The sequence below is a fragment of the Nomia melanderi genome, chromosome 1 (genome assembly GCF_051020985.1).
Source record: "Nomia melanderi isolate GNS246 chromosome 1, iyNomMela1, whole genome shotgun sequence".
Taxonomy (NCBI): Eukaryota; Metazoa; Arthropoda; class Insecta; order Hymenoptera; family Halictidae; genus Nomia; species Nomia melanderi.
Genome location: NC_134999.1, coordinates 29,587,517 through 29,610,803, shown reverse-complemented (window position 1 = coordinate 29,610,803; position 23,287 = coordinate 29,587,517). Strand labels below are relative to the sequence as shown.

General features: G+C 33.5%; 2 protein-coding genes and 1 long non-coding RNA gene across 20 annotated transcripts; 2 read left to right on the top strand and 1 right to left on the bottom strand.

Moving 5' to 3' along the window:
- The first annotated feature begins 127 nt into the window (after nt 1-127).
- On the top strand, nt 128-8,491 carry AGO3 (Argonaute 3). Of its 4 annotated transcripts, XM_031980517.2 has the most exons (13): nt 143-266; nt 353-505; nt 1,217-1,522; nt 2,349-2,513; nt 2,600-2,798; nt 2,866-3,179; nt 3,257-3,518; nt 3,604-3,957; nt 4,018-4,268; nt 4,337-4,487; nt 4,556-4,756; nt 4,835-5,026; nt 5,631-8,491. In XM_031980517.2, the coding sequence occupies exons 3-13, from the start codon at nt 1,230-1,232 to the stop codon at nt 5,958-5,960; spliced, it is 2,712 nt and encodes a 903-aa protein (XP_031836377.1). In that variant the 5' UTR covers nt 143-266; nt 353-505; nt 1,217-1,229; the 3' UTR covers nt 5,961-8,491. The 4 variants fall into 4 exon arrangements, with proteins under 4 accessions (XP_031836378.1, XP_031836377.1, XP_031836376.1 ...); XM_031980518.2 differs by lacking the exon at nt 353-505 and having other exon boundaries at nt 128-266; XM_031980516.2 differs by lacking the exon at nt 143-266 and having other exon boundaries at nt 273-505.
- A 23-nt stretch (nt 8,492-8,514) lies between these two features.
- LOC143174873 (uncharacterized) lies at nt 8,515-10,060 on the bottom strand. The gene is made up of 2 exons (XR_012999354.1): nt 9,920-10,060; nt 8,515-8,639 (listed from the first exon to the last, which is right to left on the bottom strand). It is a non-coding gene; the product is annotated as an uncharacterized LOC143174873 (long non-coding RNA).
- Nucleotides 10,061-10,286: 226 nt separating this feature from the next.
- chico (insulin receptor substrate 1 chico) lies at nt 10,287-22,418 on the top strand. 15 transcript variants are annotated; one of them, XM_031980506.2, is made up of 11 exons: nt 10,287-10,436; nt 11,546-12,385; nt 13,169-13,314; nt 13,413-13,701; nt 14,064-14,159; nt 14,927-15,229; nt 15,973-16,385; nt 16,814-17,229; nt 17,458-17,869; nt 18,014-18,254; nt 18,815-22,418. In XM_031980506.2, the coding sequence occupies exons 2-11, from the start codon at nt 12,001-12,003 to the stop codon at nt 19,738-19,740; spliced, it is 3,627 nt and encodes a 1,208-aa protein (XP_031836366.1). In that variant the 5' UTR covers nt 10,287-10,436; nt 11,546-12,000; the 3' UTR covers nt 19,741-22,418. The 15 variants fall into 15 exon arrangements, with proteins under 15 accessions (XP_031836366.1, XP_031836365.1, XP_031836367.1 ...); XM_031980505.2 differs by having other exon boundaries at nt 10,288-10,436; nt 11,449-12,385; XM_031980507.2 differs by having other exon boundaries at nt 10,335-10,436; nt 11,685-12,385.
- The last annotated feature ends 869 nt before the right edge of the window (nt 22,419-23,287 follow it).

Sequence of the window (23,287 nt, the reverse complement as noted above, 5' to 3'; positions counted from 1 at the left end):
TTCAGATAAGTAAATTAATTTTATGAAACTGTTTTACTTTATCAGGAGATTCGAAATATAGGAAAGTTATGACAACTTAAATTTTTATTATTATGAAAATTACATAAAAAATTTCCAATGCGTACTCTTGGAAAGTAAATTTTTCAGCTTTATAGGATTGGTCGAAAGGGTTACATACGCGTGTCAAGCGCATGCACAGCCAAAGCTTCCTCTTGTTCCTATGCCGTTCCGCCCGCCATCTCTTCAACAACAGTAGTTAATACAATGTAAATATTGAATTCATGTTTTTAAATGCATTCTAGTGACACACTATTTACTTTGAAATAACTAGAAAATTTTGAATTATATTTAGTTGAATATCTATTTCTATAACTGTACTGTGATACGATATAAAATATGGCGGTAATCCCGCCAGAAATAGGATCAGTCGTATCTAAGAGTATTCGCACATGAACGTTGTTTGTAGTTTATGTATTATTTTGTAAAGTAGAAAGTGAAATCTAAGGTGAGTAAGATGTAAATTAATATTTAGTTTAAAATTTAACATATGTTTTATATGTTTTGTAACGCTTTATTATTATATTTTAATAATATAATAACAGATACAATTTTACTGACATGAAAACAGAAAAAGCGTCTGTAATAACAAATTAGAAACTTAAACATATTTTTATACTGGAAAATAACCTCCCTCTTTCATGCTGAAATACTTATAACTATGTAATATAATGCGAGTATATAAATCAAATGATTATATTTGCATTTCCACTATGAATATTATTTATTTCCATGATTAATCTTAAAAAATTCAATACTTTATAACAAAATTGTATATATTTACTTTCTGTATTCGGTAGAAAATAAATTTAAATTACTTAAAATAATCTTAAATATACATTGCACGCACATTTTCTATATAAACTGGTGAGCCATGCAAACGAAATACTGTATTTAATGTAAATACACTGTATGATACACATTTGGGAAGGATATTCCTATAAATAAGTAAAATATTTTAATCTTTTCTTGACCTTCACTTACTTTATTTATGATTATTATTACTTCTTTAACTTTCATTTATGTATGAAAAATTTAATTTTTATATTTATAATTTTAATTTATCGTTATTTTTTGTAGTCGTTATACAAACTAATATTGTATTTATTGAAAAGTAATATTGTTTATTATATTATTTGTGTTTTAAACAACTTAATAGAAAACTTACAAAAATGGGCGACAATCAAGACTCAGAAGGAAAAGGAAAAGGAAGAGGAAATGTTATCTTACAAATGATAAAGAACAAAGAAAAAGCTGATGCAGAGAGTTCAGCAGCCACCAGTACACCTGTAGTTCAACATGAAACAAGGAATATGCCACAAACCATTAACTTTTCTACGATGGGAAGAGGAAGAGCCAGTTTATTAGATATGGTTAAAACAAAAACATTAGAGTCTTCAAGCACTAAACCACAAATTATTCCTGGTCAAGGTAGAGGGTCTATACTTAGCCAAATTAAACATAGGTATGTAAATCTTATGCAAAATGCTATGTTTGGTTTATTTATTATGTTTCAAATGTTTAAAAATTATATGAATAACATATCACATGAAACAATTGCAAGGAAGACACAGCCCATGGTAAGGGTATAAAAAAAGTAACCATGGTTACGAATGTGTTAATCTTTATGGTGCCATGAACCAATATATTACATAATATCTGAAGATACCAAAATGTCGTCTCTAATAAAAGGGCTTTCCTCCAGTTTTACAACAGACTTACAAAATCTCAACTTATTGCGTAAAGATTATTATATTTATAGAATGCTTGTAAAAAACTTGAAAAGTGAGTAAAATTTTGTTCATAATTTTCTCATAGTAAACTATACCATATGCATTAAGATATTCAGCACCAAAAGGGTTAAATAAATCATTATTTTATATACTTTACTATATTCAATGAATTTTTGAAATTACAGAAGAAGGAATAGAAAGACCTAATTTATGAATAATTGAAAATAATTAATATATTATGTAAATGTACATATACTAAGATTACACACTACTATGCATAAGTATTTGGACACTTAATATGAACTCATTAAAATGTTTATGTCTTTAATATTATTACTTATAATTAATATCAGCATCAACACTATAATAAGTGATTTTAATGAAAAGAATTACTTTAGTAGCAATGCAAAAGTGTCAAAATACTTATGTTTGGCAATCTAAATACATAGTTTTTTTATATGTGTATAAAATTTTCTATTTTGTAAAAAACAAAAAGATTATGTACTTAATATTTTACACAAAAATATATTCCAAATGGATCAACGTATATTTTTATAGTTTGAGTGCACAACCGTTTGAACGGTCAAATATTCCTGCACCATCTGATGATACTGCAGGAGTATTAGGTAAATTATCAGATATGACACTAGACAGTTGCAATACATCTAGTGCATCATTCCAAAAACCTAAATTGATTCCTCAACAGGGAACTGGGGGAAAACCGTAAGTTAATATTTCAGAATAATTTTTATAACATTAATTAAATTGCATTAAATAAAATAAATTACAAATTAATAATAAACATTCAGGGTGCAGTTAAGTGCAAATTATATAAACCTCAAATTGGATGCTGGGAAAGGATTATTCAATTATGAAGTTAAGTTTAATCCTGATATAGACTCTAGACCTCTTCGCAGAAAACTTCTTAATCAACATTTACAAGCTCTTGGACGAACCAGAGTATTTGACGGCGTTATGCTCTATTTACCTCAGAAATTACAGCAAGACGTGAGTGAAAATAATAGCGAATAATAAATATAAATAAATATATATTTGTATGACATGTGATTTTCAGATTACCATTTTCAAATCTACACATCCTTTGGATGGGACATCAATAATATTGACTGTAATATATAAAAAAGAACAAAGTATGACGGAAAATATTCCATTTTTTAATGTTTTACTCGGCCGCGTTATGCGAGCTCTTAGCTTAGTTCGCATTGGTCAACATAATTTCAATCCTAAGGGGATACGTTCGGTACCGCAACATAAGTTAGAGGTGTGGCCTGGTTACGTCACAGCTATCAGTGAATACGAAGGTGGTTTAATGCTGTGTATAGATGCAAAACATCGTGTTATGCGTACAGAAACAGTACGTGATATCATGTAAGAATTTAAAATGAGTTTTCTATGTATTATTTTAAAAAGTAACTAATTAATATTATAAAAATATTATGATGCAGGATTAATCTGGGGAACAAACCAAACTTTAGAGATGCTGTTATGAAAGAAATAGTTGGTTTGTCTGTATTTACAAGGTACAATAATAGAACTTACCGTGTCGATGATATTGCGTGGGACAAAGACCCATCGTATTCTTTTGATAAAGGAGGACAACAAATAACATTATTTGATTATTATAAACAACATTGGAATTTAAAAATACGAGATCCTAAACAACCGCTATTAGTTCATCGTGCGAAAATGAAATCGCCAACGGGTGAAGTGAGCAATATTTTTGTATAAAGATATAAATTATTAGTAAAATTTAAGTCATGACTAATTAACATTATTTATGAATTGTATACAGCCACAAGAACAGTTGATACTTTTAATTCCGGAGTTATGTTACATAGCAAGTTTAACCGATAGTATTCGTTCAGACTTCAAAGTAATGAAAGATTTAGATGTATTGACTAAAATGACACCTAACGCTCGTCGCGATGTATTTAAACATTTCGTACAAGAAGTGCAGAATAATGATATTCCAAGAGAAATATTGGCTGAATGGGGTTTACGACTGGAATCAAATTTAATTGATTTTACAGGAAGAGTTTTAGAACCTGAGGAAATAATCTTTGGTCAGAATAGGAAATTTAGACCACCAAATCATAAACCTGCAGATTGGGGTTCTGTAGTTTGTAAGAATTCTATGTTACGAAGTGTAAGTAGTTTTGCGCATGGAATTTGATAACATTGTTTTCAAAACTATTTATATTTTTAGCCAAATTTAAACCAATGGTTCGTATTATTTTCTCAAAGAGACACAAGGTGCTCACAAGAATTTGTTGATATGTTTAAAAAAGTGTCAAAGGCAATGGGAATGGTTGTCAGAGATCCACAGATTATTTGCCTGAGAGATGATAGGACGGAAACGTACCTACAAGAATTACGCAGAAATATTCAGCGTAATATAAATTTAATGGTTATTATATTTCCTACAAATCGAACTGATAGATATTCTGCTGTAAAGAGGTCAGATATTGTTTTGAAAACTTTCAAAATTATGTTTCTCTATGATAATTGAATTACTTATTGCTTAGAGTATGTTGCGTAGAAATGCCTATACCTTCTCAAGTAATTATGTCGAGAACTATCTCTCGTGGTGATAAGTTGAAAAGTATAACAGAGAAGATTGCTTTGCAAATTAATTGCAAAATAGGCGGAGCTCTTTGGGCATTGGCTATACCAATGGTACAAACAATATTTATAAATTCTTACTCAAATGAACAGAACATAAATTCTATATTTTATTCCGATAGGATAATTGTATGATATGTGGAATAGATGTGTACCATGGAGGTACTAGTCAATCAACAAGAGGAAGTGTTGCAGGTTTTGTAGCGAGTCTTGATAAGTTACTAACAACTTGGCACAGTAAAATTTGTCTACAAAGTCGTCATCAAGAGTTAGTAGACATGCTTCAAATTTGCTTGATTTCAGCGTTAAAAGCCTATTATAAGGTAATCCTTTGTTACTACTTTAACAGAATTACTGTTTCACATGCTTAATGTCTTAAATGTTTAATGTTTATATTATAGCATAATAAACGTTACCCAGACCGTATTATTGTTTACCGAGACGGTGTTGGTGACGGTCAAATCGACACTGTTGCTAAATATGAAGTGAAACAATTGTTAGCAACATTTAAAAATATAGAACCAACTTACCAGCCAACGTTAACTGTTATAGCAATTCATAAACGTATTAACACACGATTATTCGCAAAATGTGTAAGTTTATAAATGAAAAAGCAAATACAGTAAACATTGGATAATTGCAACATTGAACGGGACCGGAAGGTTGTAATTATGAGGAGATAGAACCGAATCCACCCCATGAAAGGTTTTAGCATGGCGGACGTAGAGAAAGACAGTGCAAGTGAAAAAAAAACGGAAAGACTAAGAGTCGACGCGTTCGGTAACATTAAAGACTCGCGAAAAGGACTTAAATTTTAAGACCTTTAACTCAAAAATCAAACTTTATTTTTGATTTTTAGTAAATGAAATGTTCACCGCCATGTTTGTTATGTTTTTCTGATAAAAATGATACCAAACACGATAGAATTACGATCATAATTGCTTGTATAATAAACGATTGAAGTTTCGGATATAGAAACGAACTGTGTATAAAAAAGAAAAAGACATTAAATCGTCGAGTTCAACAATAGTCGAATCGTGTTGTACCATTCAACCGTGGCTAATTGTCGAGTGCTATATTGTGTTAAAAGGAACCTGGTGGAGTATGGTGGGGATGACGATGTTGCAATTATCCAATGTTCATTGTAATTATAAATTATGCTGTTTAATCGTTCAAACGCCTTTTTTTAAATTATAGAACTCAGGTTTGGAAAATCCGCTACCGGGAACAATTGTGGATACGTGTATAACACGACCTTCTATTTACGATTTCTTTTTGGTGTCACAAAATGTACGAATGGGTACAGTCTCACCCACACGTTATATTGTTGTTTATGACAACAAAAATATGAAGGCAGAGCATATACAACGATTAACGTACAAGCTTTGCCACTTGTACTATAATTGGCCAGGCACTGTAAAAGTTCCTGCCCCTTGTCAATATGCTCATAAGCTTGTTTCTCTTGTTGGACAGAATATACAAATAGAACCACATGAAACTCTTTCTGATACGTTGTTCTACTTATAAGTTACTTTCGTTTTTGATATGATATGAAGTTGTTATTAACTCTTTCGTTATTAACTACTTAGCTCTCGAATTTAATAATTCTAATTAGACTTATTTTGATTATTTTGGAATCTATATCTTTATAATTCGCCAAACATATATTAAATGAAAATACCTCGCATAGAAAGCTAATAATTTACATACTACAATTAAGTAGCAGATGTTGCAATCTATTCATGATGAAAGTTTCATGTGTCATTTGTTTTGTACTATAACAAATTTTTTATCGCCTAATAGACCTAATTTATATTACGTAAACCTATACAAAGTCAAGATACATCTTTATATGCATATTTTGCAACAGTACTGAAGCATTTGTATATACAGGGTGAGGCACCTATCTCGATCACTTCGAATAATTACTTAACGGTACAGTTTATGAAAACGTTGAAACGTGGGATTTAAAGGTATCAGAGAGTACATCTTATAAGCTGTATTTAGCAGTGTTTAGCTGACATTGTTTATCAATATGTTACGTACTCTTACTTTGATAGAGTCGTCTACGATTTCCGTGATAGAATTACGGATAAATAACGTAGTAGAAGTATAATCATAACTAAATTGCTTATGTTAAACATTTTAATTTTTATCAAGTGTTTAGATACTCAAAATGATGGTCGAGAGAGCTGCCTCACCCTGTATAATAACATTCCTTAGGAGTATAAAGAACAACAACTTGAAGTATAAATTTATTTTCTATTTTTAGCAAGTACAAATATAAAATATTTTTATATTTATTTTGTGTTATAGGAGAAAACAGTAATCATATTATCAGTATTCCTTTAACCCTAAGAAGACGCAGGCTGTTGATTTCATAGACGGCGATGGCTAAGTCTATTCAGATCTTTACATTTATTTTTCTATTAGGTCGTGTAGTATGAAATATCGGATTTTGCAGAAAAAAGAAAACCATATTACCATGCTGCTTATTTTGCAAAAAAACATCACCGAAACGAAATTTTGTAAATCAACGCTGCATTGTTCTTTCATGCACAGTATTGCCCCAAATGCTTTGTTTATATTTCCAGCGATTTTTGCAGCATTATTTTCAAATTTGAATTCATATAAGAAAATTACGTGAATGTTGGCGATATTCATGTCTTCAAAAAATGATACAAAAAATAGTTATTATGCACAATTCGGAGACTTTTTTGCAAAAAATTACTTTGATAATCGACAATGAAACTGTTTAAGAGATTATATGAAAAACAAAGAAATAACAACAGGAGTACAAACGTTTATGAGCAAAGAAAATCCGACATTTTATATTACACGATCTAATGCTTTCAAACGCATTTCTTTGGAATGTGTTTATTTTCATGTTAACACTATAACCGTACCGGGAAACGGTCAAATAACCGAATTTAAAATGCTGCGTTTTCTTTCGTTCATTCTACTTTATATCAATTTCTATATTGTCCGATTAATCAGTTTTTCAATTTTTGTTTTTCGCTTTGTTTCTTTTTCCTGGAAGAAAATTTATCATATCTAACTTGTTTACCCTTATTTCGTAGTCAGTTATTTGACTAATCACGCTAGGAAAAGTACCGGTACAGTTAGCGTTAAAGTTAGCTATCAAAAGTTCAAAAGTTAAATGAAGTATGTCAAAAGCTGAGTAAAATAAAATAAATTTAGACGTCGCCGTTGGAGGTTTAAGATATAGTAAATTACTCGACAAATTAGATTTATTATTAATATTATTTTACACTGCCTCCAACTGTATATTTCTTAAAATTATATAAACGTAAACTCTATATTGAATATACGTTAAGAAAGATATTTATATTACTGTTACTATAATGTATTACCAAAATAACAACGTAAAATACTTTTTTTTTTTGTAAAAATAAATAGTTTATATTTTTATACGAAACAATTGCAATTTATTATTAAAATTTTAATATATGCGCATATTTTATATTAGGTAATAATTCTCTATTATCATTATCAAATATAAAATGAATATTTTGATTTTTACATCAATAAGCATATTGAGACTTGTTGTATGCGAACTTTGGACCTTGTGCAACTCGTGCTTCATCTTAACCCTTTAGGATTCAAATAAAAACTCGTGGAAAAAATATATTTATTTCCACAATATACGTTAACTAATTTATCATTTAAAAAAAAAATAAATATTTTTATAAAAAATACTATTCTAACTGTTGAAAAAATAAGTGGTTATTATCATATCGATTTTATACTGGTGGCTTTACAACTATCCCACTGTTCACATTTTATTGATATTGAAATATGTGGTTTCAAGGAACTGAAGGGTTAATCTATCTGTTATAACAGGATCTGTGAATTGCATAGGCTAATGATTTCAATCTTTGTCCTTTGATTAAATGTAAATGTAAAATGCATTTATATTCAGTTTTTTGAGTTGTTTAAAATTATAAATTACTGTAAAACACTAGATATTTCTTCCCTTAGGATATTAAAAATAATTATTATAATAAAATAATGTTAAAATATATTCGTGTGCTTAAGTATGTGTTTATAAACGACCCTACCGATGAGAATTCAATACCTAGAACGTCGTGAGCAAAATGCGTGTATCCGTAGTCGTCCACCTTGACTTGAAAGCACGCATATATGTTCGTGCAAGCGCGCGTCTCTACAACGCCCTATGTCAGTCTGTTGAGATATTAAAGAAAACAGTGGCGTAACAAATACAATGGTTGAAAATTCTGAAACTAATTGCCATACATATCTTCAATTAAGGTTATACTTCTACTATTACATGACTCATTAAATATGTTTGAAATATGTTGTTGAAATATGTTTATCATCAATAGCTTATCTTATTCTTTTTAACTACAAAAATAAAATGATTTTTAGATTTATAAAAATGACATTACTATTAAATTTTTGCAATAAAACTTGAATGTACCTTCAAAGTACTATCAATATTAGGTTGCATTCTAATCGAAAATACTATTTTGAAATATGAATTGTCAAATCAATGGGAATACATTAATATTTTCAATGTAATTTGAATACTTCAGAAGTAAAACAATTTTATTTCTGTAAAAAAAAAAAACGAAAACTGTGTTTTTATTTGTGAAAAGAATACTGTAAGAGTGCATGTACAATTTTTTAGTCCCTATTTTGAAAATCTCCGTTATAATAAGGAGGTGTCTAAGTTAGTCAGGTAATTAGAGCTGAGTAAAGGTGAAAATAATAATATTTAATAATAAACATCAAAATGACAACAAGTAGAATATTTTAAGAACAATGTAAATATTTCAGGAATAAATCTAACATTTCTTAAATGTAAATTAAATAGTAAAATAGTAAAAGAATAAAATAAATTTCATTTTTTTGTATCATTTTACTATGCCTATTAGAACTTATTACTTTGAAATACAAAGACAAATTTTCAACATACGGATATAAAATAAGTCAATTATATTCGAAGTAAATAATATATATATATAATCGTATTACGAATTTTACTAAAATATCAATTTATAGTCTACTTTAAATTTATCATTACCACCAAAAAACATTTTCAATGCAATGGTTATTATAAAATTAAAAGTCTAATATTCTGTATAGTTTTATCAAAGAATACAAATAAATTACTTTTACTTTAACTTTGCTAGAATTACTTGCAACATCTTATACACGTAATACTATAGTAATTATTTTATTTCCGACAGTTGCTTTTTAAAATAAGAATTTAAGATATCAAGTATCTTCTTAGTACGCGGTCATTTTAAAGAAAATTATACTTTTATTTCTATGACAATGGTAACGAAACCGTAATTCCGAATGCAGCATTCAAAAATTTACTTCCACGCAAATAGTGTTTTATTCTAAGAATAATGGGGATCAAATATGGAAATATCTTGTTTACTACTTGCACTACGTGAAAGGCATGTTATACTCAGCTCTTATCATCAATAACTTACGTTTCTCGAAAGGATGTAGCGCAACTTGAATGACCTCCGGGAGGATCCACCGCATTGCGGTGTTTAGTCGACACGATAGTTACGCCACTGCAAAGGAGACAACCGCATGTGTACGTAAATACGTTCGTACGTATGTGTATTTACGGTCGTGGCGTATCGCGTATCGAGTCGCCGCCGTCGCCGCCATTCGAGCGGTTAGCGCCTGCGTACATCTTGTTTACAACTGCGGAGCTTACCATACACATGACCTTTACAAGATGGACATGAGCGCCTATTTAGCTGTCTATGCGTGCGACGGAAAAAAGTTCAAAATACGTGCGTGTTGTTCGTGAACGGTGCTGTGTACAGGAGAAAACGTAGAGTCAAGTGAACATCAGTTCGGTTATTATGAAAAACAGTCAAGCCACAGGTCGTGATCACAAGTGACGCGGTATTTGTCGTTCGCACGCGGGCGGAAAGGGGGAAGAGAGGGATGGTGGGTACGAAAGGAGACCCAAATTTTTCACATCAAGCAGATGTAATTATCATGAACGGATTTTCGGTGTGTACGATCGGGGATTCGTGTTCAGGGCGAAACGTGCACGTTGCTGCGGACTCGTTAACTACACCGTGAACTCCATTTGTGTGTTCTTCCCGTAAAGTGTTCGGTATGTAGGGGTGTGGGAAGAGGAGTGCGTGTTCTCTCACATCGACCTGGAATGTCGCCGTGTTTTGATGTGCCTACCCATTGCGCATAAAAAAAATCCTCCTGCCCTTGACAATAGCCTATTTATCTGGAGCATACCGCCTTTACACCGCGCCAACCAACGATAATAAGGGTTCAACCACCCACCTGCGTGTGCGTCGCCTGCGTATCCCTCTCTTTCTCTACCTCTCTACGTATTTCTTCTAAACGTACTCGCAAACGAGCAAACAAACGAGTGGCCAGGAACGCGCGCGCGCGCGCTCGCGCGCACGTTTCCGCGTGTGTTGTGTACACGTGAACACGCCCGCGTGTGTCTGTCTCTTTCTCTCTCTCTTTTGTATCGTCGTCGTGTGTACAACCGTTTCTTTATATGTGGCTCGCTCGCTCGCTCGCCTGTGTGTACGTATACGCGCCAACCATTGTGGACCACGCAGTAAATTGTGTTATTCGACGCGATAAACAGGTGCACGAGCCTTGTAGCCCAGAAAAACAATTCTCGGAGGTTCAACCGTTTACCTGATAAAGAATATTCAGCTGACTGTAAAATACACGTAAACGGTAGCAAATATTTTTTTCACCTTAAACCGGGGACCGATTCGCTTTAGAGTACCAGAGCCCACGAATCGCTGGCGGGCTAAATTAGAGGAAAACGTGTGTGACAGGTGGAACACGGACCTTCGATGAACCACCATCGCGGAGAACCCGTAGGTAAATACATGGCTCGTGTTTCCCGACGGTCCGATGTACAATCGTTCACGATATTCGACGTATAAGCTGGCAGCTCCTTAAATTCCCAATCTTGGAAAACATACCGATTAATCGGTGGACACGTCTTCGCCCTTAGCACGATTATTGCGACGCCCTTAGTACACGTTGGGTACACATGCACCGTGGTGGCGTGTTATTGCTTATTTACCCCCGACACGTGCTTCCACCGTTAGCGTGCTTCGAGTACAACGATATCGACGACAACCTTTCCACGATAAAAGCAGGACGAACGACACGTTGTACGAAATAAAACAATACGATACAGAGTTTACGAGAGTTTTCTTTTTTTTTCTCTTTCTTTTTCAATGAAAGACCATTTCTCGAATTCCCGTCATGTGCGTGAAAGTGACGAAACGTCGCTGGATGGACTCGGATATTTTCGCTGTGTCTCTCAAGCAATAATCGTCCAGAACGGAAGTGTTTTCCCCGCACGATCTCCTTCGACAACGTGGATGGAGGCATACGTTCTGTTACGATGAACCGTCAGGGTATCATGTTCTGGCACAGGATGCGTATAACGAATTGATTATTAACGGCGCACCGTACCATGCGAATGGTACAAAATAGTGTCATTTGAGGACTCGCAAGATTCTTCGCAACGACGGCCTTTTTGATCGTTACCGCGGCGATGTCTTCGGGCAGGGGTTTAGTCTCCCCTTCAGGAGGCCCCATTGTTCGCAGCGGACACGTAAAGAAACTGAAAACCCAAAAGAAGAAGTACTTCGTTCTGCGAGGCGAGGCGCCGGGATTCCCCGCCTGTCTCGAATATTACGATAGCAAAAAGAAGTTCGACAACAGGCATCCGCCGAAGCGTAGCATCTTGCTAGACAGCTGCTTTAATATCAATAAACGCGTGGACACCAAACATAAGCACGTTATCGCGTTGTACACGAAAGACGAATGCTTTTGCCTGATCCTTGAGAACGAGAAAGAGCTGAATGATTGGCTGAAGGAGATGCTTTTACTTCAGAGCGGAGATGTACCCGATGGAGAGCAACCTCGGCCTATATTTGGTAATGCGCTATTACGGTTTGAATTAGAATTAGACCGCATACTGGAGACGAACGTTTCACGCACAGAAAAACTCGTTGGTATTTTCAGTTCGAACGGGTACAACGATGTTTCAGAATATGATCGATGTTTTGAGGTTTTTGGGTTTGTTTACCTGTTTTTGAAATCGACCGCGGAATTACGGTAAAGAGATCGAGGAGTAAAATAAAAGACGGTGTTTCTATCAATAAATGCGATAAATTTTCTTAGACAATGTCTTTTTGTTTTGTTACAATACTTGTTTGGGAATATTGATATGGTTTAACTGCAAATTACACATTCTTAGGCAGGTGCTTAGGAACGTTAATATTTTTATATATTTAATAATGTACATTGGTAATTGTTTTTGGAAGTAATTGTTGTTGAATATTGTTAAATATTTGCACATTAATTACGCAGTTTATAAATCTATTTTATGTACAAGTGCAATTATGGATGAAATTTAGGGAACAAAGTAATTATGATAGATTGTAACATGTTTTTTTTTATTATCCCGATAGAAAATTGTTTAAAAAACGTTCAAAAAATATATACTTTTTATTATGAAAGAGTGGAAAGAGAATTTCAAAATTAGTTTATGTTATCTATAAATATAAATACATTTTTGGTACTGCTACATTTATAAAAATATTCTATAACAGGGAAATATATCTATAATAAAAGAAATGAAGAATATAATTGGTTTCACAGCACTATGTTATATATTATCAATTATAGTGAGATCTAAACGTAACATTCTATTTCAGAACATGTATGGCAAGTTACAATGCAGAAAAAAGGACTTGGCGAACGAAAGAATATTCATGGTCCCTATAGGCTGTGTTTAACTGATCGAATATTAAGTCTGGTGAAAATTGGGGAAACGGATAGTTCGGATTCTCTTGACTTTCCTGTAAGCTCACTATCTTAATAAATGACATAGTCTGAGATTTATGAAGGAAACCTTTTTAATTTAAGAATCATCGGTAACAGTATATTTTTATTTCATAGCTGGTTTGCATCAGACGATGCGGGCGTATGGATCGTATCTTCTATATGGAAGTAGGTCGTTCAGCAGTCACTGGTGGTGGAGAGTTATGGATGGAAGCTGAAGACAGCAACATAACAAATAATATGCATGATGCTATCGTGAATGCTATGAGTAGTTCTAGAAACAACAAAGATGATGTGGGACCACAGCAAAGGACACGTAGCTATACTGCGACTGAGGCCAGCAAACCAATCTTTGTCTTGCAATGTCGTCATGCTGGGCAAAAATTTCATAATTTTTCACCGCTTGGTAAGTTTTAACGTTAAGGAATGTTTCACATATTTTGACGTATCAGTTATGGTCTACTGTAATAATTCCTTATCACACAAATGTTAACTATAAAAGTACTCTTTCAGTTATGTAAATAAGTTTATTGCATTCTTTTCCAAACACTTAACATTTAATGCAGAAGCATCACTGTACAGACAGAAATCATCCCCATACAAATTCCTTCTTAAATCCATGTGTAAGTTGTTACCCGAGACATTGGTTTTTGCAAACTATACCATAACTGCACTATATTATATGCTTCAAATATTTCGATTGAAACGCAATATGTACGATTAGAAAGTCATCTTCAGAATAACACATATGGGTTACGGGTATTACAGAGGAACAGAAGACCCACAAGGAGCAGGTGGAACCAGTTCAGGAACAGGAGCAGTCTAATCAGACTCAGAGTACCTCTTCTAGCAATACAGTCACGGGTCTGTTTCCTGTCATTGTAGTTGTATTGCTTTATCTTCTTGTGCGGGCATTAAAAGGGTGACAAATATATACTCGCAATTCAGGATAATTAGATTTTTCAGAAAGACATTATTTTATTAACTTATTCATGTGTTAGTCAGAGAATTAATATATATTGGTGCTTATGAAGTATTATCGTGGTTTCCGGCAGATTTTGTCATTCGTTTCTTCACTTCTGATCAAATAATGAAGTTTTAATTTTGTCAAATAATTAATGAAACATTTAGAATTCACGTAAAGTGAATTTGAATTTTCATATTTAGATATTTAATTAATTCATTCTTATATTAATATGCATTGAAAGTAATTTCACGACTGCATAAGATAATCACAGATGATGTTGTAATAGACCAATTCTGTGACTAAACTTACAGGACTTTATCGATTATCTCGTGTACGCGAAAGTTTCTAGTATTGCACAATATGATTCAATATTATTTACGTGAAATATACGTGCTAAGGATATTACGTAGAACAGAGTTATGACTTCTACACATTTTAGGAAATAAGATGTTCTGATTCGTTAGAAATCAATATTATTTGTTGCTGTAAAAAGATGTAGAAAACATCTTTGTTCTCGGAATTAATACCATCCTAGTTCTCCTTTTGCTGAAGATATTTATCGAATTTTAGTCGTTATTAACATCGCGAAAGTGAAATTTTATATAAATCAATATATAAAAAGAAAGAAGTAGTTGTATGCAAGTGAGAGCTGTATGGTTTGCAGCCGTTGCTGGTACCGGGGCTGGAACTGCTGGGATTGCCTCGACTAATATCAACTGTGCCACTACTACTAGACGTCGTCATTCGGTAGCGAGTCATCCCCATTCCCTCAATAATTCCCAGTCCATTCATGTCACAACAACAACTACAACCACAACAACTACCACTTCTATTACCATCACTACGACTGCTACGGTGACCACCACAACCACAACCGCGACAATATCCCATCAGAGAACCCTGTCGCTGCCCTTAGCTGCCGTTATTATCAATCAAATGCAATCATCTAAAAGATCAGTTTTACGCTGTATGTATTTTTATTTGGTCATACGATAAATCAGCAAAAGATTATTTGTTTCTCTTTAAGTGTCTCTGCCTCGTTGTTTCTTGTTTTCTGTTCCGCCCTCTCTTATACCTATTTCTTCATCCCTCTGATTGGATTTGAAAATCGCAGTAAAGCTCTCGGCAGACTCGAAACTATTGCTGCTTCATTATACAACCTTCTGGTCCTTCGCGAGTTCCTCGGCGTTCTGCAGTAGATATGCCGCGTCAGACGCTTCTACTCGCATGCCATGATCAGTTGCACGTTATTTCATAACAAAGTTACGCTTTGTTTCTTCCGTTTCTTCGCTACGGAAAGTGATCAGTGGAATATACTTCATACCGTATTTCCTCTGAGCAATATTTACTGCGTTACATTTATTTTTTCTCTCTTTCTTTTTTTCTCTCATTCTCTTTCCCTCCAATTGCGATACTCTTTTTTCTTGACATGCAATGCATTGCGTATCGGTTATATTATGTCTGATTTTTCCCGCGATTTTGGAATCATCTTTTTTTATCACTATCCATTGCTTGTACCCAAAATATATGTATAAATGAATAACAAACTATATACATGATTATGCATAAATATATACGAACTTATATATGGAGTCATTTGGAAATGCAAACAAACTAACCGCTGCTATGCTGGGAGGATGGATGTTTTTCAAATTTTTCTTTTTCGGACTGTAGATATCGAGACTATGTTTCTGACTAATATCGTTTTAGGTCCAAACGTGCGTGACAGAAGCGACAGCTTACCGTCAAGGGCCCGCACTACCAGTGAGAGTCATCCTACATCGGTGCAGAGTCATCCTAGGAATGCTCATTTTGTACCTCATATCCTGAGACCCCACTCAATGTATGTGAGAGGAGGCCTTTCCTATTCACCACCGATCACTTCGATGCCTACTAGTCCCGGTTCTGTAGCCTGTTCTACGGATTCCGCGGGATCATCCCTCTCGATGGACGACGGTGGTGAAAGCGCGTTAGAAGAAAGCGCGGTATCGAGATATGGACATTCGTTGACGCCTGACGAACCAGTCATATTAGAGGAGAATGGCGATGATTATGCTCCATGGTGCGTGTCGCATTCGCATAATAAATATTCGCCGAACTTTAAATCTCATTCTCCTTCGCAGGTAAGTTGGAGACTTGTATACAGTGCAGTTCTCACGTTTATAGCAACGACCTTAGGTTTAAAAGTGCACAGAGACAAGGGGAGATGTCCATTCGCGTCGCTCTGCCTGATAGTTATGGGGGCTTGGCTTCGGCACCTCCTTGTTATTGGTCGAGCCGCGAGCCTAGGTGGACTCTACCTCTGTGCACTTTGTCCCTATCTACTTAGACTGAAAACCCACATGTTGGTAGATAGCTAGTAGAGCTTTAAAAAGGAGCTTGGCGCTACCAACAGTCTACTTCCACGGGACTCGTCATCGCCAGGAAGCTACGTTGATAAGGCTTCAGTGCACTTTTAAACCTAAGGTCGTTACTATAAATCTGGAAGCTGTACTGTAGCTTAAGAATTCATTACTGATAATTTAACGTCTACAATTCATTATTTTGGCAGCAGAGTTCCTATATAGATATGTACAGTCCTGGTGGATCGAGTCCTGGTCGCGGCGGAGCCTACATGCAAATGAATTTAGGAACAGGACATTCGCATTCGCGAGGGTCATCCTTAATCGAGGAAAGCAACACTTTACCAGAGGGTTATGTACCTATGGCGCCCGTTGGAAACAACGGATACGTCGATATGGATCCTTCGCATAGTCATAACGGCCATTTTCCTGACGATATGTCGCAACACGGTGGCAGTAGCTGTTCTGTTACTTCCGGTACACCTAGTACAGACTTACGGTTCTCCGAATATCATTTGGATAAGGTCACGAGTTTTCTACCTCCTGGAGATGACTTAACTAGACCAGTCAGAGCCTACTCAATTGGTTCTCGACCAGAACCTTCGAATAGGCATCGTAAAAATAGGTACGAATTTCTATACACAACACATTTTTTTTATTTGCTTCTTAAATGGGAAGCTTCTGAAACATTACAGAAAATGTTAGTTTTTTTTCGTGATAAGACTTCAAATTCAAATTTTTATTTTTTAATCATTCTATTCTGAAACTTTATTCATTTTGTATAGCTATAAATAACTAAACTATGTAGTATGTGCAAATTGAGACGTTTTTAATTTGGGTTTATTTTACATAGACTGGATATTACTCAACAAGAAGCCAGCAGGGTACGAGCCTTCTCTGTAGGCAGTAAATCAAGAAAACCTGAGATTGGAAGATTCGCGAGTATAATAAATGCATTACCAGTGGGTTCGGATAATTCAACTTCCAGCAAATCGAATTCAGCGCCATTATTGTCCAGTTCTTGGGGACATAACTCTGGATGTTCTGTAAACTCTGAACGAATGGAGGATTTAATGGAATTGGACTTCACGAAACCTAGTATTTCTACGACTTTCAATTCATCGCCTTCGTCATATTCGCAGTCGCAATCACAGTCATATTCTTATTCTACTGCCACTGACACCAGTTCCTATGTTGATATGTCTCCCGGACAACCGCCCTTATCAACCATTGCCCCTTATGTTGATATGAGCCGCATTAATAAGGTATCTATTAATTCAATTAAACTATGATATGCAAAATGGATAAAACGCTAGTTATAAATCATTATCATCATAGCAAAATCATATAAATACTAATTATTATTTTTAGACAGTCTCCATTAAATTTTAATATTTCCACTTTTTCAGATCAATCGTAATAACAATAATAATACAATCACTGCCAATCAAAATCATAGTCACATGCATATATCATCTTCAGCTTCTACACATAAACCTATAATTACTACTTTGAAGCCGGTGGAGGAAGCAGAAACGCCATATGTAAGAATGGATGGAGTAGTTGAAGATTGGTCTCAATCCAACGCGAGTCCTAAGCAGATTTCATCGCCTATGCAAGAAGAATGTGTGCAATCAAACGGACCACCAGGTATAGAAACATATTTATGTTCTGTTACACAGTTTTGCAGATTTATATTTATAGCTGCATTTACAGTGAAGGTTAGAAAAATGTTCAATATTTTCGAAGTAAACATGATATTTTAAGAAATTATATTTCTTTACGATACAAATGATATTTCAAAAAATATTCTAAAAAATTATTTTCATTTTTAATCATTAAAATTTTGATTATTCATTTGTATATAAAAATGCAATTATTTTTTAAGATGATTAGCAAACACCACACGTGTAATCGCACGAATCGAAAGTCGAATTAAATTACAATATTATGATTATATAAAAAGTATAGGAATTGATTTTCGTTGTTTTTAAGTTTTATATAAAGTAGCAATCTTGAGTACCACTTACATATTGTCTACAAAGCAAATAAATAGTCTTATCACTCGAAACTTTATTTTATCTACCGCTATGACTACTTTTCATGATCTTCATTAATGCGTTAAGATTGTTCTTACAAAATTAACAAAACATGATTTTTTGTTTCGTAAAATCACAGTTACTTAATTAATCGTGTTTAATGAATTTCAGGCGTAACGAGGACTGCACCAGTTGATCTTCCACGACGTCCACCTGTCGATTATGTCGATATGAATTTTAAATCCAGAACAATCCTAGAACAAGATTATATGAACATGGATATGAGTAATCGAAACAATCGCAAATCAGCGCGGACAGGTAGTCGTAAGGAAAAATCACGTTCTCAGCCGATTGCAATTCAAGCAGGGAACAAACCATTAAATACACCTAACTTCTTACCCTTAAATGGAAGTCCAGAATCAGAAAGTTTAGCAAGTACACCTGCATCTCCTCCACGGGCAACTCCAACAGGTTCTTCGGCAACTATTTTCCCTTTCTCTCTGAATAGTCCTCAGTCGCCGGAAAAGTCTTTCGGCCATCAAAAAAATAACGACGAATCGTCAGAATTGAGCATAACCTCCAAAAAAGACCGAGCGATTATGGAAACCGCGAATAGAGTCAATTCTATTCCGGTGACGGAAACGAACAATAGTTTGTCGAAAGTAATCAATGATAGACCATCTAGTCCTACAGGAAAGGATAATCGAATGATATCTAATTTATTATCATCGCAAGATAATATGTTGAATTCCGTAACGAAAAACTTTTCTGATTTAAACTTGTCGAAGCCTCGTTTAATAACTGCGTCTCCTAATACCAGTCCCACGTTGTCCGGGTTTAAGACAACGGAAAGTACAACAATTGAAAAGCAGTCTTCGTCATCGAAAATACCGGAGGAAACACCGACACCTACGCCTACGGCCACGTCAAGTCCATTGGATAATGAAATTTTGGATAAATTACAGTCTGATAAAACAAACTTGCACTATGCTAGCCTTGATCTTCCTGAGACGGGAAGCACGGCGCCTGTCTCGCCAGCGACTCAAGATAGCTTCAATTACGCTGAAATTGACTTCCAAAAACTTAAGCCAAACTAAAATGCCATCTTGGATACGAATTGTAGTTGTACGGTGCAACGTGTCATAGCCTTGCTCAAGCGCAGATGAATATTACAGGACGGAGGTAGCTGAACAGGATGGATGAACGAAACTATAACAAACGTTTGTAAACAGAAAAAGAAAGACAAAAAAGGAAATATACTTCTACCTACGTAGAGGAAGCAGCCAATGTGTTTCCCATATCTCTTCCGCTTTACGTGAGCTCACGCAATACAATCGTCATCTGCTCTTGATTTAACTAGACGTGTCTTGGGATGCTGGATTGACTCGTTGTTTTGTCTGTTGTTGGAGAACGAACAGACACGGCAATCGATCGTTCTAATATTGGCCGAGTTTTATGGACGAATAGCCAGGATGTCAAATACGAACTGTACATAGTAAATTTTTTTTTTTATCCCGACCTTGAATCATGACTGTTTTATCAATCGTATAGTCCTGACTTTTCGAGAGCGAGATTAGTGCCTATACTTCTGGTTATGCTGTATTTAATGTTGTATTTTTTTTTTACTTGTATGTAGCAGCCATGTTATATAGATTCATTTATTTAATTTTAAACGAACTTTTGAAGTTTTATTATCGGGATGTTGATTTGTTTCTTTGTTTATTCTCCTTTTTTTTAACGAATTATTTGTGATGAGAAATATTGATATTATTTGCGAATTTGAAATTTTATCTTGTTCTATTTGTTTTTTTTTTTTGCCCGAATGTTATCAATAGAATGTGACTCTTATGCAAACGGAAACAATTTTTGATTGATCGGATTTGAATAGTATTTATCGGCTATCGCGAATATATGTTTTTTAGATGCTAGAATGATTATCTTAATTGTTATTGCTAATCATGTTATATTTTAGTATATTCGATTAGACATCGTACGAGAACGATACGCTACCAGAAACATGAGTACTAAGAATACCACGGAGCGTGATGCAGCTCGCCAATGTTGGATCGATACAAAGTCACAAAAATTGTTTTTTTTTTCTTCGAACAGGTAGACGATACTCCTCATTGCGAATTATGAATATGTGTTATCACGCTTTTTCGTATAAATTATAAATGACCGCAATCTGATGTGCGTTCGCCGCGCGCTTACATGTCACACACAGACACATACACACGCATTTACAGGGTATTCTGTAAAAGATGGTACAACTGCAAAGAAAGGGGGCGAGGGAGAGAGAGAGCCGGAATGAGAGAAATGATTGGTTGTGTAAAAATGAAACTGTAACCAGTCTTATAATGTTGTTGCCGAGAGTAGAAGAGAAAATATTTCTTAATATTATCACGTTTTATGAGTTCGATTTTATGACATACTTCTCCTCGCATACAGTTTAAGAATAGTTCAGTTATAAATTATATCATATCGTGTATATACATATGCATTGTCTAAACGGATGCTGTATATATACATGTATGCGTATGTGTGTGAATTCGTATGCATATGTATATGTATATATATATAGCATTTATTAAGTATATTAATGATGAATAAAACAGTATATATTGCTGTTCTTCATTATACATATGATCCTTATGATGTGATTCCTTCTTTGAAGGTTTTCTTTTCTCGGAATGCGTTTATTGTACCGCCGTATAATATTGTTACTATGTGTACATTATCAGACTTAAGGATTATCATTTTGACTGACGCTATAACTAACGTAAGTTTTTATTTAATTCGCAGCACAATTAAAGTCGTCTTCTTTTCATTGCATATTAACAGAACATCCGTCCACTCAAAATAGAAATCGCGTTGTCCAATTGATTTTAGCATCTCGGTGAACAGAATTTTGTTTGGTTTTTTAAAAAAAAGCTATTAACAATGTGTAAATATAGACTCTTAAAAAAGCTTGAAGATTTGAACGATTTTATTTTACGAATGTAGATTGTATGACGTTATTGTTTTTACAAAATCTTCGGAGTAATGAATTTAAATATAATAATGTTACGTTAATGCTAAATAAGATACTAAATATCGTTGATACATGGAAAATCAGTATTCATTTTTCGTTAAAAGGTAAACTGCATCTTTTTTCAAAATGACGAATTCGTAAGTTCGAGTTAAGTAGGTATCTGCTAGCGCATCGTTTCTAGTATTGTATCTATAATTCCTAAATTAATGATTATATTAATAATAAAACACAATAATTTATAATTTATTTCTCAATGATAAAAAGTTGCTTTCAAAATTTAATATCCGAAAATAATCAGTGATAATTTTACAATTTATTTCTTGAATTCTAATTTGAAAACTAAACGAATTTAGAGAGTGAAATAATAAAAATAGAATTCTACCGTAAATATCGAAACCATAAATATTATAAAAATAATAATTACATACTTAACCCTTTTCTTTTCATTCCTCATATTACGTTTTCTATATGACAGTGATATAATATAATAAAATAAAAATCGGGGCATTTCAAGTAACATCTTAATACTATGTTAAACAGTTATATTCACTGTTTTATTAAAAATAGAGAAACATTTATATGTCTATTTATATAATTATTTTGTTTTAATATAAAATTAATTTTTTTTTCATCTTGATTTAATTGCTTCCAAATTATGATTTGTTTTTCTTCTAATGTTTTACCGTTAAGGAAAATTTGATAATAAAACCTCGCATACATTAATTCTTAAATGTATTTTCAAAACTGTTGGATAATATTTTTATGCACAAAGCAATGTTTCTATCATCAAACTATGAATTTATAAGATAGAATTTCATTTCAAGGAAAATAACAGCTAACAATCCATATAGCAATTTTCAAAAATATATGATGTACATTTTATTATTATTTGGTGACTAAAAATTATGTTCGTATGTAACATGCATATATTAGATAATTGGTATTATTTAAATTTACATAACATGAAACTAAATTAGTAAAGGTAAGTATATATAAAAGTACATATTGTGATTTACATATCTTCATACAATCTACAAATGAACAAAATTCTCGTACTCTTTATGATAAAGATCTTAAACTGTTATGTATCTTGTATTGAATCTTATTGTTGAAGAAACAAGTAAATAACAAATTGTATAATACATAATTAAATCTGATACAAGTTTAGAATTTTTTCAATTGTGGACAATTTCAAACTTCGAAATTAAATAAATTATTGTTATACAGTAGGAAATGAAAATTTTCGTATTACTATTTTTGAAGACATTCTATAGAATAATTATTGAATCAAAAATATTAGCAGATTAAGCATGTAAATTTTTCATTAACACTAGAACTACCGTGGTACCGGTCAAAATAACGGGTTTCAGTTTTCTTATTTTGCAATTAATGATATTTTAAACGTGTTCAATATCCATAATGATTTTGAAAATCATCTTTATAAGGATTACACATCAACCCTAAGGAATGCTCGGTAGTTCTAGTGTTAAACAGTTTAGTACTTTCTTAGAACAGGGGTGTCGAAACTGCCTCCCCTCAAACTAGTTACATAATTCCGCAACTCCGTTAGCGATTCCCCTACTACTTCTATCCTAGGAATTGCCCAAGATTGT

Bases quoted from the DNA above. Each gene is read 5' to 3' on its own strand.
- AGO3 (XM_031980518.2), top strand. From the start codon at position 1,230: ATGGGCGACAATCAAGACTCAGAAGGAAAAGGAAAAGGAAGAGGAAAT. The intron at 2,799-2,865 runs GTGAGTGAAAAT...TGTGATTTTCAG, and splicing joins CTCAGAAATTACAGCAAGAC to ATTACCATTTTCAAATCTAC. The intron at 4,488-4,555 runs GTACAAACAATA...TTATTCCGATAG, and splicing joins GGGCATTGGCTATACCAATG to GATAATTGTATGATATGTGG.
- chico (XM_031980506.2), top strand. From the start codon at position 12,001: ATGTCTTCGGGCAGGGGTTTAGTCTCCCCTTCAGGAGGCCCCATTGTT. The intron at 14,160-14,926 runs GTCTGTTTCCTG...TATGGTTTGCAG, and splicing joins TTCTAGCAATACAGTCACGG to CCGTTGCTGGTACCGGGGCT. The intron at 17,870-18,013 runs GTATCTATTAAT...CCACTTTTTCAG, and splicing joins ATATGAGCCGCATTAATAAG to ATCAATCGTAATAACAATAA.